Source organism: Thalia democratica, chromosome 5 (genome assembly GCF_965202585.1).
Source record: "Thalia democratica chromosome 5, ktThaDemo2.hap1.1, whole genome shotgun sequence".
Taxonomy (NCBI): domain Eukaryota; kingdom Metazoa; phylum Chordata; class Thaliacea; order Salpida; family Salpidae; genus Thalia; species Thalia democratica.
The window spans coordinates 42,838,480-42,852,428 of record NC_139169.1 but is presented as its reverse complement, the minus strand read 5'-3'; the positions used below and the strand labels follow the sequence as shown (position 1 = coordinate 42,852,428).

The 13,949-nt window shown below is 23.9% G+C and overlaps 1 protein-coding gene across 3 annotated transcripts; it reads left to right on the top strand.

The window, feature by feature from the left end:
* Window positions 1–1,477: 1,477 nt before the first annotated feature.
* On the top strand, window positions 1,478–12,504 carry LOC145835937 (solute carrier family 22 member 16-like). 3 transcript variants are annotated; one of them, XM_082943703.1, is made up of 15 exons: window positions 1,478–1,616; window positions 2,505–2,603; window positions 2,947–3,076; window positions 3,532–3,635; window positions 3,878–4,032; window positions 4,623–4,747; window positions 6,482–6,586; window positions 6,953–7,042; window positions 7,277–7,362; window positions 8,594–8,676; window positions 8,830–8,979; window positions 9,281–9,389; window positions 10,748–10,866; window positions 11,507–11,591; window positions 11,971–12,504. In XM_082943703.1, exons 1-15 carry the CDS (start codon window positions 1,555–1,557, stop codon window positions 12,011–12,013), a joined length of 1,545 nt encoding a protein of 514 aa, XP_082799829.1. In that variant the 5' UTR covers window positions 1,478–1,554; the 3' UTR covers window positions 12,014–12,504. The 3 variants fall into 3 exon arrangements, with proteins under 3 accessions (XP_082799829.1, XP_082799828.1, XP_082799831.1); XM_082943702.1 differs by having other exon boundaries at window positions 11,471–11,591; XM_082943705.1 differs by lacking the exon at window positions 8,830–8,979 and having other exon boundaries at window positions 11,471–11,591.
* Window positions 12,505–13,949: the final 1,445 nt, after the last annotated feature.

The following is a 13,949-nucleotide window of genomic DNA, read 5'->3' as shown; positions in this document are numbered from 1 at the left end:
ACATTGTTAAAACTTAAAACTTCATGCTCAAATAGAAGTGAGGCTACTTGATGATAGAAATCTGACAACTATCGCACGTAGAAATATATATATATGATAGTTATATGTTTTTAGTTTTTGAAATGACCTATGGAAAATGACTTAGATTAAAAACATTGCAATGTCTAATTCTAAAGGTTTTAAAATACTGATATTTCTATATGCTTCATTGGTTAAAACTTTCTCAACATTTACAACTTATTTCTTTTTTAAATGTTTGCTTTTTGTATGTAAACTTATTTAAGTTTGATAATATTAAATTCAAAAAAAGCATTACATAGTTTTTTTACGTTTAAATACTTGCTTATACTGTATCTTTATATTGACAAATATTGAAGAAAACTAACTAGTAATGGAAAATGCAGTATTGTTTATTAGATAAAAGTAGTATTATCATTTGTACTAAAGCATTATGTTAAATCAGGAGTCTACAGCTTTTATTTACAAACTGACTAAGTTTAATGAAAGCAGACATTAAAAGAAATAGTTTGTTAGCGGACATAGAATTCGAAAAAGTTTGATTTTAAATAAAGAATATGTTTAAAAATAGATTTTGTTTAAAATAAACATTATATAGGCAAATCAGTTTAATTACAAGCAAAATTTGGTTATTGAAAAACTGTTGTTATTAAAAAAGATTAAACTTCCTTCTTGTTTTAATATTAAAAGAAGCTTTGCTATTCAAAATTCTCGCTTGGCAGGCCACAGTTTACCAACCCCTGTGTTTATAGCATATGAAAAACATTAAAACTTTTAGATGATATATATTTTTATGTAAACAAAAACAGTTTTAAATGCTTACAAAGTTAGTTTATCTTAAGCAATAACTACGTTTTAATGTTAATATGTGTTAACCAGTCATAGATAAATTAAATTTAATAATTAATTTGATTATAAGATATTGTTGCTTTACGTATTTACAGTATTTTGCACTTAAAAAATTAGAGGTTATGTTTAAGATCGAACATAACTTCAATTTTTTTTAATTCTGCAAAATACTGATATATTCAAGTACAATAACCTGTTAAATTTATATGAGAAAAACATTTTAGGAGTAGTAAAGTTTGCTATTAAAACAAATATTTTAACAACAACATAACATAAAATAGTTTATATAACAAAAAAAGTTAAATAAAAATTGTTTACACTACATAATAACTAATTTAAGGATTTTGCGCTACAAATAGAATAGAATAAATGTGTAAATATACCGATGGTAAACATATTTCTCTTTTAAAAAAATTATTAGTGGTTTAAACAGTTTGTTCTAATTTTTTCTAAATTCTTTCACAGTTATGTTTGTTATTAATTGTTTGATCAAATAAGTTAATACGTTTTAAGGCTGTTTTACCAACTTACACGTCTTTTTAATGTTTATAAATATATTTAGATAAACATAAGTCTTTAAAAAAAATTTCAAAACAGAGCATTATGATTAACTACGAAAATATTGCTAGAAATATCAAACTAATAAAAAATTCACAAATTGCAACAGTAGGTATTTTGTTATACGGAATGTTAACAGCTAGCTTTCAAGTACTTTTGCCAGTATTTATTTCTTACTCACCCAAGCACCGGTTAGTTTGCTTTCATTAAAACTTAAAGTGTTTTTTTATTACATACTTTTTACACCGCATAAGTATTTTGGCACCGCTTATACTTGTTGCAACACATGTACTGTAGAAATGTAGGTCAAAAGCATTGTACTGAACAACAAGTTAAAATGGAAATAAAAGAATATACTTTGTTTCGCAATTGTCTGTAAATTAAACGTAGAACAATTATTATACATGTAATTTTGATGGTGACGATAAAATTTTACTAAGCATTAGCTTGTTATCTGATATTATTTTCTAGAGTAATTTACAGTTAAAATTTAAAGATTATGTTCATAAACAACAAACTCAGCAGAGTTTTTTTTTATTAACACTGAAGTTTTTAAGGGTTTATAATGTCTTTGCTGAGTAAAAATACCTTTAACTTGTTTATTTTTATGACTGCTCATAAAAATAGAAGCAATTTAATTTTTATGTTTTTTTGCTATGATGTGTGCACATTTCTCATAATTTTCTTTATAAGCAATTACAATAGTTAGTAATAAATGGTACAGATAAAGTACAAATTGTCCTGGACATGACTTTAAACTATATCCTGGTGTATGACTCGATAACCGAAATGTTTTTCGTACACCAGGTCCTAGGACCAAATATTTGAGCGTTTTTTTTGTTCAATAAACAATATACATAAAATCTTAGTAAAATAAATAACAGAGAAGTGTAATGTTTTAAGTCGGCAGAAAAGATTAGGAAATTATTCATTGGCTGGCAGGAGCGTATATCCTTCATTCAATTCACGATAATTACTCATTTATTTCGACTAAATACTAATTTTATAAGTTTTTTTACTAAATTTCGTGTAACTTTTAAATATCCTGTAAATTATAATTATTTTTTTTTTATATTCAGATGTGACGTTGAACCTTTAAGTAATTTCATAAAAAACGAGTCCGTAATACTCAACTCCACAACTCCGGTCGTAAGAGGTGACTACGACGGTTGTAAACGGTAAGGCAACAAAAATTAAACTTTAATCACATTTAGAATAGTTGTCAGTTAAGAACTACACAACTTTTTATACTAAATGATTTTAAATAAAAGTTATGTGTAAGCAACTATGTTATTAAAACTAAAGACGTTTCTCCTATTTATAATAATAGTTCAATAAAGGCATGGATTACACATATGTCTACAAATATTATTTTGAATAGAAAATAAACATTATTAGTTTTTATAAATTAACTACTCCTCAAACTTATAAAATAAGTATAACAAAAGAGTTAAGCTTAATAAGTTTTCTCTTTGAGGTAACATGTTTTGTATAATAAATGTACTAAAACTTTGAAATCAGGTATGGTTTTAATTTGTCAATTTGTAATTCGACAAATTTAAATTGTGTGGATAAGACTGCACTCCCTATCGATTGTGATCAAGGATACATATATGATAACTCCATATTTACTGAAACTGCTGTAACAAAGGTATTTATTATTAGATACATTACAGCATACTAGTTTTAAAACTAAAATATTTATAATATAGTGTATTTTTACACGTTTTAAAAAGTTTTGTGTTTTAATTCACGAAAACATTATAATTATAATTAATTTTTCCACTTTTCTTGTATAAACTTTTACGTTTTTTTTGTTATTAATTTCAGCTTTTGTGATTTGTTTGTGAATCCATATTCGGTCTAAAAAATGAGTGTGCTCTAACTTTATAAACAGATTAAAATATTACAGATGATAATGCTTTAAAAAAAACATATATGATAAACTTTTCAAAGTTTTGTACACATTTTTATGAATATTAAGAAAAGCTACATAATAAACTTTTTTAAACGCTTTTTTCAACGGTTTTAATAAGCACAATTTAATCTAACACTAACATGATATTCAAAAATGTTATTCTAAAACTAACTAAATAATAATTTTAGTTTGACTTGGTTTGCAATAAAAGGTACCTCAATTCTCTTTCTACGAGCATGTATGAAGCTGGTAGCTTGGTTGGTTCGGTTTTATTTGGACACTTGTCAGATAAGTAATAATTTTTGTTATTTTATAGTTTAACGATTGTTTGATTGCTTTATCAAATTTGTATTCAACTTTGATATTTGAGCTACTTACTAATACTATTTAAAAAAAAAAATTTCTACTTTTAAAATTCTTTTAATTACAATAAAATTCACAACTTTTATATCTTATAATTAAAACTAACTAGATACTGAAACAAAAAAGAACACTGAGAATTATTCAACTAAACCACGTTTTTGCTTATAACAGAATAGGGAGAAAAAGAACATGTATTTTGACGTTTACTTGTGCACTTGTTTGCACTTTTGCAACACCATACAGCAATACAATTGCAACTTTCTTGATACTTCGAACTTTCACTGCGGCTTTCATAATTGGCTTAATCATTTCGTCGTTCACTTTCGGTTGGAAAAATATTAAATTCTTATATATAATTGTTTCCAAAAATTATTCAAATACTATTAGTCTGACTGTATTAGTATTTTTTCAATTAAGTGCTTTAAATTTTGTAAAACGGTGTTATATAAGTTCAACAGTGTTCTAATGATTAAGTATTAGGTAAATTGTTTAAGAAATAAAATAATTTTATTTTGATAAATTTCATTTAACACTAACTCTCAAGAAATATTTTATTTTACTTAAACTAAATTTATTTTCCAAAATAAGTAATAATGGTAAACTGTAATTATAATTTCATATACCGGTATTTTGCAAGCATGTATCTATGAAAATTTTAGTATCAAATGCTAAATAAGTTTTTTATAGAGATATTCTCGAGTATTATCTCTATAATATCTTTTATAGAGATATTATAGAGATAATACAGGTATTTAATTTATCTAGATCTTGTTGTACAACTTAAAACTTAAAAGATTGTCTATGCCTACTTACTAAAGAATTACCTGTATATAATACATTTTTTAATTAGTTACCAGTTTTTTTAATTTATATGTTTTTCTTTTCTTACATTTGTAATTTACTTTGTTCTAACCAGCTACAGAGTTTGTGCGATTGGAGCAAAGAACATTAGTGTCTACGACTTTCAACAGTATGTTTGCAGTTGGGTTTATTGTGGATACCATCGTTGCGTATAAGTTTAGAAGCTGGAAAAAACTAATGGTTATGTCTTTGAATTAAATACTTTATCGACCGATTTCTTTAAATATTACAACAGCCAAAGTATACTTGATTATGATAAAACAACAATGCTTATTTATTTAAAACTATTTAAATTGTCTTAATAAAGTTAGTATTTGATAAAATTTAAACAGTTTGACTATGTTTATGAACTAATAGATATAATAAAACTTTAACTTAAACTATTTTAACTTACTAAAATACGTAAAAGGTTACGATTCAGTAGGTGTTATTTTTTATCTTGTTGAAATTTTTTCCTGAATGTAATCACTTTTATTTCTGTTTGAAATTTTTGACTTTTAAGCAATATTTTTTTTTACAAATACATACTTTAAATAATATAATAACTAAAAACTATGACCTAATTAATCTGATTTAGTGCTTTAAATTTTGTAAAACGATGTCATGTAAGTTCAACGGTAGTTTAATAACTAAATATTAGGAATATTAGGTATATGTTGTCTCATACTTATTAAAAATTTTATTTTTAGTTAAAAAATGTTATTTTTTACATATGTATTCTAATATTGTAAGCTTATAAATACTTGTAAGTTTAATTATCAATTTCTAAAACTAAAACAGTTTTAATTTTTTTAGTAGTGTAGTGAGTGATAAGTATTTTTTGTTTTTAGGTTTTGTACTATATAAAATGTAGATATGTTTAATCAAAATAAATATAATAACTTTCAAAGCAAATAAACTTTTAAATAATTTTAAACAAAACATGCTTTAAACAGCATTACAACTGTGTTTTTTGAAAATCAAAATTGTTAAATGATATACAACAACACTAAACAATATAATTTTTAATAAATACTCTCTAATATATAAACTTTAACCTTATTTGTTATTAAGTTCATTCATAAATTTTTTTGTTTATATTTTTAAACATACTCACATTTTGAGCAAAAGTTTAGTTGAAACTAAAATTATTATTTATTTCTAAATATATATTATAAAAAATGTGTTTTTATGATAATAGTTTTAGATTTTCCTAAGTAATTAACAACTGCACAAAAAATATTTTAATAATTTATTATTAAAAAAAAAACTATATAAACAAAATAATATTTAGTAGTATGTACTATAGTTTTGGTGTTCTCCTTTACACACAAAAAGTTAAAGCTCATTTGATGTAAGAGTGTTTTTATTTTTTTAAATATAAAGTAAGTATATATAAAACTCCTCATGTTTAAAACTTTTTTTCTTTTAAACTTTTTTTTATACTCTATACTTTCTCGTTGACACAAAATTAAATTAAACCATCATTTGAACAATATTTTTAGTTCTTGTCCAAGTTATATGAAACCTTAAAAGCGTTAAGAAATAAATGTTTTAATACTGAAAAAAAAAGACTCTTGCTTAAGCGACGGCTCGTGCAAAGTTAACGACTCCTAAAAAATTTTACTGAACTCGAAATTAAATTAAGAAAATGTCATGCAGTGCAATAATAATGTGACCCAATTTAAATTACGAAGTGACTAAAACTTTACAAATTGTTTTTTTTTAACAAGTAATCAGGGTAAATATTGATTGTTTAAAATGTTTAAGACAAATAAGTTTTTATTGATAAAGGATAATGACACAATCACGGAAAAATAATATTAAGATTCTAGTTTGCATCAATTTTTATTCGTTTTTTCTTTTTATTTAAATGTATAGTGATGACAATATATAATTTAAGTTTTTTTATTTTTATGTTTCTTTGTTCTTCAGCTAGTTCTAAATTTCATTGCAACGCCGTTTATATTGTTTTCCATTACTATTCCTGAATCTCCAAGGTGGTTGCTAGCAAACGAGAAAACTGTAAAAGAAATAAAGGTATTAGTGTTATACATTTCGTACAAGTTCTTTTATCTTATCACCTTTTCATTTAAACTTAACTTTTTTAGTTTAAAACATCTATCTTTATCGATCTAAACAAACAAATAAAAAACAACTTTTTTAACTACCAATCATTTCAAGTTTAGAACAGATGTTGATTTTCTTAGTGGTTTAAATAGTTACTTTAAAAATTTTTTGCAATAATAATTTCAACTATAAAAGTGTTTTAAAATATCTAACAAAACTACTCATTTACTTGTAAATATTAAATAAAATCATCGTGTTCAATAATACCCTCATGTTCATTATTTTTATTTTTTTGAACTTATTATTTAGTGTAGAGTCATCTAAACTTATGTGTAGGTTACAACTCAAATGTCACGTATAAGCAAGAAGAAAACACATAAAAGCTTTTGGAAGAATGCAGAAAATAAAATTTCAAAAAAGTCCATGGTAAGCAACTCTTTATTAATTTTTTTTTGTGCTAGATTTTTCTATCTTTGTTGTAAAACGATGTTTCGCACAACATCGAACGTAACTTACAAATTACCTAAAAAATACATTTAAAAGGGATAAAAAGCAATATTACTGACTAAAAAAGATTAGAGCAGATAGTTTATTTAATTAATAATTATTAATTTGAAATATAACAAATATTTTTTGTGATAATTTTTTTTATATATATAGTCAAAAAAAGAACAAAAATATTCCTCCTTTGGTTTGTTAAAGTATTCATCAACAAGAAATGTAACAATGAAAGTCATGTTTTGCTGGTTATTTTTAGTTTATATTTAAAAAGTTTTGTTTACTGTTTTTAACTAAAGTTAAAACTTCTACTTTGACATGTACTTAGTTCAGGGTTTCCCAAACTTATTTTTATAATTGCCTACTTAACAGAAATTTTATGCCCCATTCCTTAGTTAATTAGTTTCTAGCTCTTTTACTAGTAAATGTCTACCATGGTAGCTAAACATCGCCCCGATTTTGCTGACTTTGGGAAACTCTGATTTAAATACATAATTTTAGTTTACATTTAAAATTAAATAACTATTAAGTTTTTTTTCTACATTACTAAAATAATTTTAGGTTAACATAGTAGTTATTTTTGTGGATTTACTATTTTACTGATTGCTGATTAGCTAACTTTTTATAGTGTGAAAACGTACACTAGAAAAATAAAAAGTTTTAAATTAACTACAAAAATGTTTAACTATTAGTTCAAATAAAGTTTTAATGATATCTTATTCGCTAAAAATTTAACATTATAAACTCTGGTTACTTGTTAATGTTAAAAACTTTTTACTTAAAACTTTTGTATAAAACAGATAATAGTTTTCGAAAATTAATGAATTACAACTTTGTTCTTATTTTATTATTTAATCAGCCTCAAATGTAAAGCTAGTTCTGCTATTAGCTATTCTTATTTGTAGTTAGTTTTATATTTTAGTCTACTTAAGTAAAAACAAGCATGTGTTAAGCCTTAAGCAAAAAATTCTAAATGATTTTTTAAATAAAAGTAAAAGATGTTTTATAAAAACAAACTTCAATATTAAAAAATATAAGGTAGAAATTTTGTTATGGGTTTTGCAACTAAAAACTTAGCAAAAGCTTAAAATATAAGTTACTTTGTACGCTACCTTACCAAAGTTTGCTTAGTTTTTTACGTTTATAGATTTTGAACAGAAAACAACTTTCATTAATGTAATAAAAAAATTAAAGAGTAAAGATCAAAAAATAACAACTATTAAAATTATTTTTATAAAAACAAATTTAAACAGTACTCTTTCTTTATTTAACTAACACATGTTTCTATGTGTTAACAAGTTTACATTAACAAGAGTACTATTTGATTTTGTTATGCGTATATATTTCAGTGAACTTGTTTCAATAGAATCTTTATTAGCAAACGATTAACTTTAAATTTTGAATAGTTAAGGATTTTTTATTTTTATTTTCAATATGTAAACTACTGTTTATAACTTTAATGATATTTAAATTTAACAGGGCTGCAACTTATTTTGTTTACTTTGGAGTTTCTTTAAATTCTGGAAGCCTTGCTGGAGACTTTTTTATTAACAACCTAATAAGTTTATTTTCTGTTGCTTAGTTTAATAGTACTACTGATTAAAATTGATTTGATAGTTAACGAAAGTTTTTAAATTCGTATGGTTAGTGACGTCGATGACACTTTGTTAACTTTTAGTATAAATAAATGAACTTCATAATAAATAATTTTAAAGACGGGATCGTAGAAATAATTGCTTATATTTTGGTTGCAATTCTATCGGACAAGATTGGCCGTAGACTCATCATTGCTATCAGTTTTCTGGTAGCAAGTGTTGCACTTATAGTTACTACTCTGATAAAAGAGCTAGTAGAAATAGATTCAAGTAAAAAGTTTTAATAAGTTTATATGCTTTCTTTATAATTTTTGTTTATCAGTTTCAATGAACTTAATCTAAAAAAATAGGTTAACTTCTTTTCAAAATTTGTTAAAATTATTGTTTGTTACTATAAATTTCCTTTAAAAAAGGATTCTATATAAAATATAAATTTAAGTTCATAAAAGTTTAAGTTCATTCGAAAAAAAAAGTTTTTATAAACCTATGAAAAAAATTGTTTTATCTTTGTTTGTTAAAAAAATTAAGCAAGCACCAAAGAGCTTATTAACACCAATCCACTTTACTTTAGGTTTTCAAGTACTGGGAACTGCCTTTGCGTTTTTAGGAAAGTTTGGAATATCGGGAATATTCGGTATCATCTTTTTAGTGACTTCGGAAATATATCCTACTTTAATAAGGTACACATTAAAACTATAAAGTTTGTTACAAAAAACTGTTTAGGCCTTTTTTTGTTTACTGAAAAATTGGTAACATTTGATTACCTGTTTGTAAACTAGGGGTCAGCAAAATGCGGCCCGCGGGCTAAATGTAGCCTCCAAAGCAAAAATGTATGGTTTCAGCTTTAAAACATACATTATCAAAACAATAAGATAAAAGTTTTTGTGATAAAAACTTACAATTTGGTTTGTAATTTAATAGTGTTTGGTGCTTTATTTTCGCTTATTGCATCACAAATGAATTTAAAATTTAATAGTCCCGGACAAGATGGTATAATGTATCCGTGATAAACGACTCGATAACTGAAAGGTTCTTCGTGCGCCAGGTTCTACGACTAAATATTTTGAGCGTCTTTTTTTTAATCAATAAACTATGATTACTACAATTATCTTTAATAACTGCAATCCACGAAAGACTTTTTCTATGTAGTGGGCCTGTTTTTTAATTGACCTGCAACTTATTAAATGCTGCCGACCTCTGTAATTGACGTACAAGTATTATTTTTAATTTTATAGAAACAAATGTCGAAGCGTCCAATGACTTTAATAGTAGTTCAATTACAGAACGATGTAAAACAATGGTAAGACTTAGTACATTTTCTAAATATTTTAAAGTATTTTTCAAATAACCATATAGCGATGTAAAAAGTACTTATACATTTAGTTTTTGATTCAACATAATTGCTTAAAAAGTTATTTAAACATTAAAGTTTGTACTTAAACTTAAGAACAAGATACGTTATTAAAAGATAAAACACCTAGCCTTTTTTGAAATAATTCTTTTTGTAGAAGTTAACAAAATTTAACAAACTTACTTTTCTCCAATTACCTACTTATTGCAGAATTTTCACATAGCACTGTAAAATATAAAAAATTTAAGTGCACTTAGCACTGTTTATTTAGAGACTATTTTTTTTAAACTCAAAATTAATGATTAAAATGTGTCGTACTTTTTCGTTTTAGTTATTCCTTTCTATTAGTTATAGAACTTTTGAAATAAAACTTAAAAATTAAGAATGACTTAGTTTTTATCGCTTACTTAGCATATAGTAAGAATGAGTAAAAATAAAGTAAACCTACTCTTAAAATATTACTTTTAGTATGTACAGAGTCTGTATACAGACTAAATAAAAAGAACAACAAGTTTGCATTTCATCAGCCAGTAACTATGTTTTTACGATGAGAAATCGAGCTCGTAGCTTAAATAAACTATTACTTTTCAAACTCCCTAAAAAAATTAAATATTAAGTTTTTCACTGCTAACTAAAATTTGCTCATTTTTCAATAAAAAAACAAAAAGTACAACTTTTTTTTTATAGAAGCAACGGTATTGGTATGGGAAGTTTAGCTGCGAGACTCGGAAGTGCTTCGGCACCTTTTGTAATTTCATTGCAAAATACGATAAGTTGGCTTCCTAGCGCAATATTTGCTGTTGTTGGTTAGAATGAAAACTATAAACAATTGAAACTTTAAAAATAAAAGCTTTATTTTAGTCTGCCTTAATTGATAATAAAGGTATTTATTATAATTTGCTTTTTTTATAACTTTGAACTTTGGCGTTGTTTAACGTTTTGTAAAAATACCAAGATACTTATTTCATTATGCTTATTCGACCGACGCATTTCTCTTTATATCAAGTAGTTTTTCGAAGTTTTATAAAGTTTGAACTAAGTTATAAATATTTTTTAAAAGGATAAAGAGTTGTAAGAGATTAAGAAATTTTATAATTAAAGTAACTATTTTAATCTAAACTTATTAATGTTATATTTAAAATAAAAAATATCTAAAAGTTTAATTACTTAACATTTTAACGTTGAAAAGATTCATATAACTTGTTGTTGTCTTTAAGTTTTTCAAATATGTTTAAATAAGTTGATGTATATTAATGATCTACAGTGTAAAATTTAAGCTGTATAAAAAGCTAAAAACGACTACTATAAAAACTAATAAACAACTAGCAAAATTAAAATAATAGAATACACAAAGTTTTGATATTTTAACGCTAAATTGCTTTTTTTTTTAATGTTTTAATTGACTAATAGGATTAGTTGCAGTGTTTGTTTCGCTTTTATTGCCAGAAACTCGTGGTATTGAGTTCATCGAAACAATTGAAGAAGCTGAATATTTTTACAAAAACAAAAAGCTAATGAAAAATTATCAAAAGTAAGTTATTTATTTATCTATTATTCGTTTTCAAACGATTTTTGATATTTTTTCAATACGTTAATTTTAAATTTAGTCATTATATTGTAAAACTGGTTAAAACAGCTATCAAAAATCAATTTATTTTTCTTGAGTACTGAAGATTACAAACTTATTTAAAAAAAAACTTACTAAAAACTCATAAAAATCCAAGTTATGTAAGCTTAAACCTTTTTTTTTAAGATGTAAACATTTATCAAATTCAAGCTTGATGTTGAACATTATCTATCATTATTAAATTTAAAAAACTTACACAATACTAATAACTATCTAATTAAATTATACACATATAGAGTATGATTTTTACAGCACAGTCTACAATTTAATAAATCAATTTCAGAAAACAAGGAAACGTCAATAAAGTTTTCACAATCGATGAATAGTAAACAACTAAAAAACTAAAAGTTATGTTTGATGCTGGAACAATTTAGTTGTCCTTCTTTAGAAAACTTAATACAAATTATTAATAAGAAGCGAAACTTTTGATAAAATTATAATACTTAAACTAAGTTTTTTTATTTCTTTTATAAAAGGCTGTTGTAATCTTCTAGTTTTATAAGTTTTTGACATAATTGACATACAAAGAGAAACTTTTAAACGAAAAAGTTTAAGAAATTTTTAATTCAAACTTTAAAACGGTTTTATAGCTTCTTAAAAACTCACTAAAATGATAAAAGTTGGAGTTCAAAATAGATTTAGAACAAAAATATCATTGAAGTTACAATTTTGTTTCAATTGAATTTTCCTTAATTAGATACATTTGTTTAGAGTTTTCTTTTGTGTTTTAACTGTAGCTACAATATGTTAGAATTTTTTTAATTATCTTCAAATCATACCAACTTAAAACTTTATGTAATGTTCAACTAGTTTTTTATAAGTCATATTTGCTTAACTTCGTATGATATGGTCTATCATTATTTCAATGTTACAAAACTTTTGTGCAACTTTTGAACTATAAATTTTTGTTTTATTTAATCGAAAATTAATATAGTTTAGGCTAGTTGTTCTGCAATAAATTCATTTAAAAATTCTGTAGAAAAAATATTTTTTTACTTTAACGGAAAGCTAAATAACAATACAAAATAGTTTAAGAACTGTGTAGCTATATTTGGATTTAAAATGTACAAAACGATTTTAGCTTCTAATTATACAATAACTTTCAACACAATCATAATTTTTCCAAGGATATTGTATAGCATGATGTTGTTTCACTGTCTATTTAAGAAGAAAAGTGTGTTTGTTCCGTTGAGTTGTTGAATAACTGCATTGCCCAACAAAGTAGCCTTAACTTCATTTGATTTCGATTAAGAAACTTTATAAACGGTTCAAGAACTCAAGTAGTTAAAAATAGCTGAACAAATATATTTTAAAGATGAAATAAAATTGTAAAATAATAATAAAAAGTTGTATGTAAAGCAATGCTAATATAAAAAAGTTTTCGAACAACATATTGTTAATGTATTATACAAAAAATATTTTTTATAAACTTGTGTGCAAATAAATAACAAAAAGCATGACTAATAGGTCAATGTAATTTTTTAATTTAAAAAAAGTGTCAAAAAAAAACGGAAGAATGTTTTTTTGAAACACTTTTATAGTATTAGAAGAAAAAATCTAAACCTTTGTGAATATGAAATTTAGTATTATTTCTTTAAATTAAAATAAAATAGCATTTTGAATATATTAAAACTAGTAACTGTTTTCCAAAACCGCCACAGTAAACTTTAAAGTTGTTTTGCATTTTCTTCATGATCAAAATCTATATGACGTTTTAGAGGTTTTTCCAGTTGTATAGTTTTGTAGGCTTTGTTAAAATGTTTATGTATTTGAACAGAATTTTTTTTTTTGATTTTAAAAGTAAAAATTTAAAATATAACATATTTTCAAAGACTTCCACTCTATATATTATCTACAAATTAAAAATATTAAAGTAAACGTTATATTTTTAACAAAGTATACTTTAAGGTTAATTTTACATAACAAACACACAACATTTATAAATATAAAAAAAGTGTTCAAAAAATATATACATAATCTTTTTAATATGCAATTTAATTTTCTGTTTTGTTGAGGCAGAGAAAATTTATTTGTTTCTTAAACTGCATTGATACGTAATTCAAAAAAAAAATTAATCAAAGTTTAGAATTAAACTTGTATTTATATAACTTTATATGAAAAAAAAAATACAAATAATTTACAAACCTTTTGTTGATTTTTACACTTTTAGTACAAAATATTAAAATCAAGAATTCATATATTGGTGATTTTTAACAGTTTTCAAAAATTCAAATTTATAGTGAAATCATATATTTTCTTTAC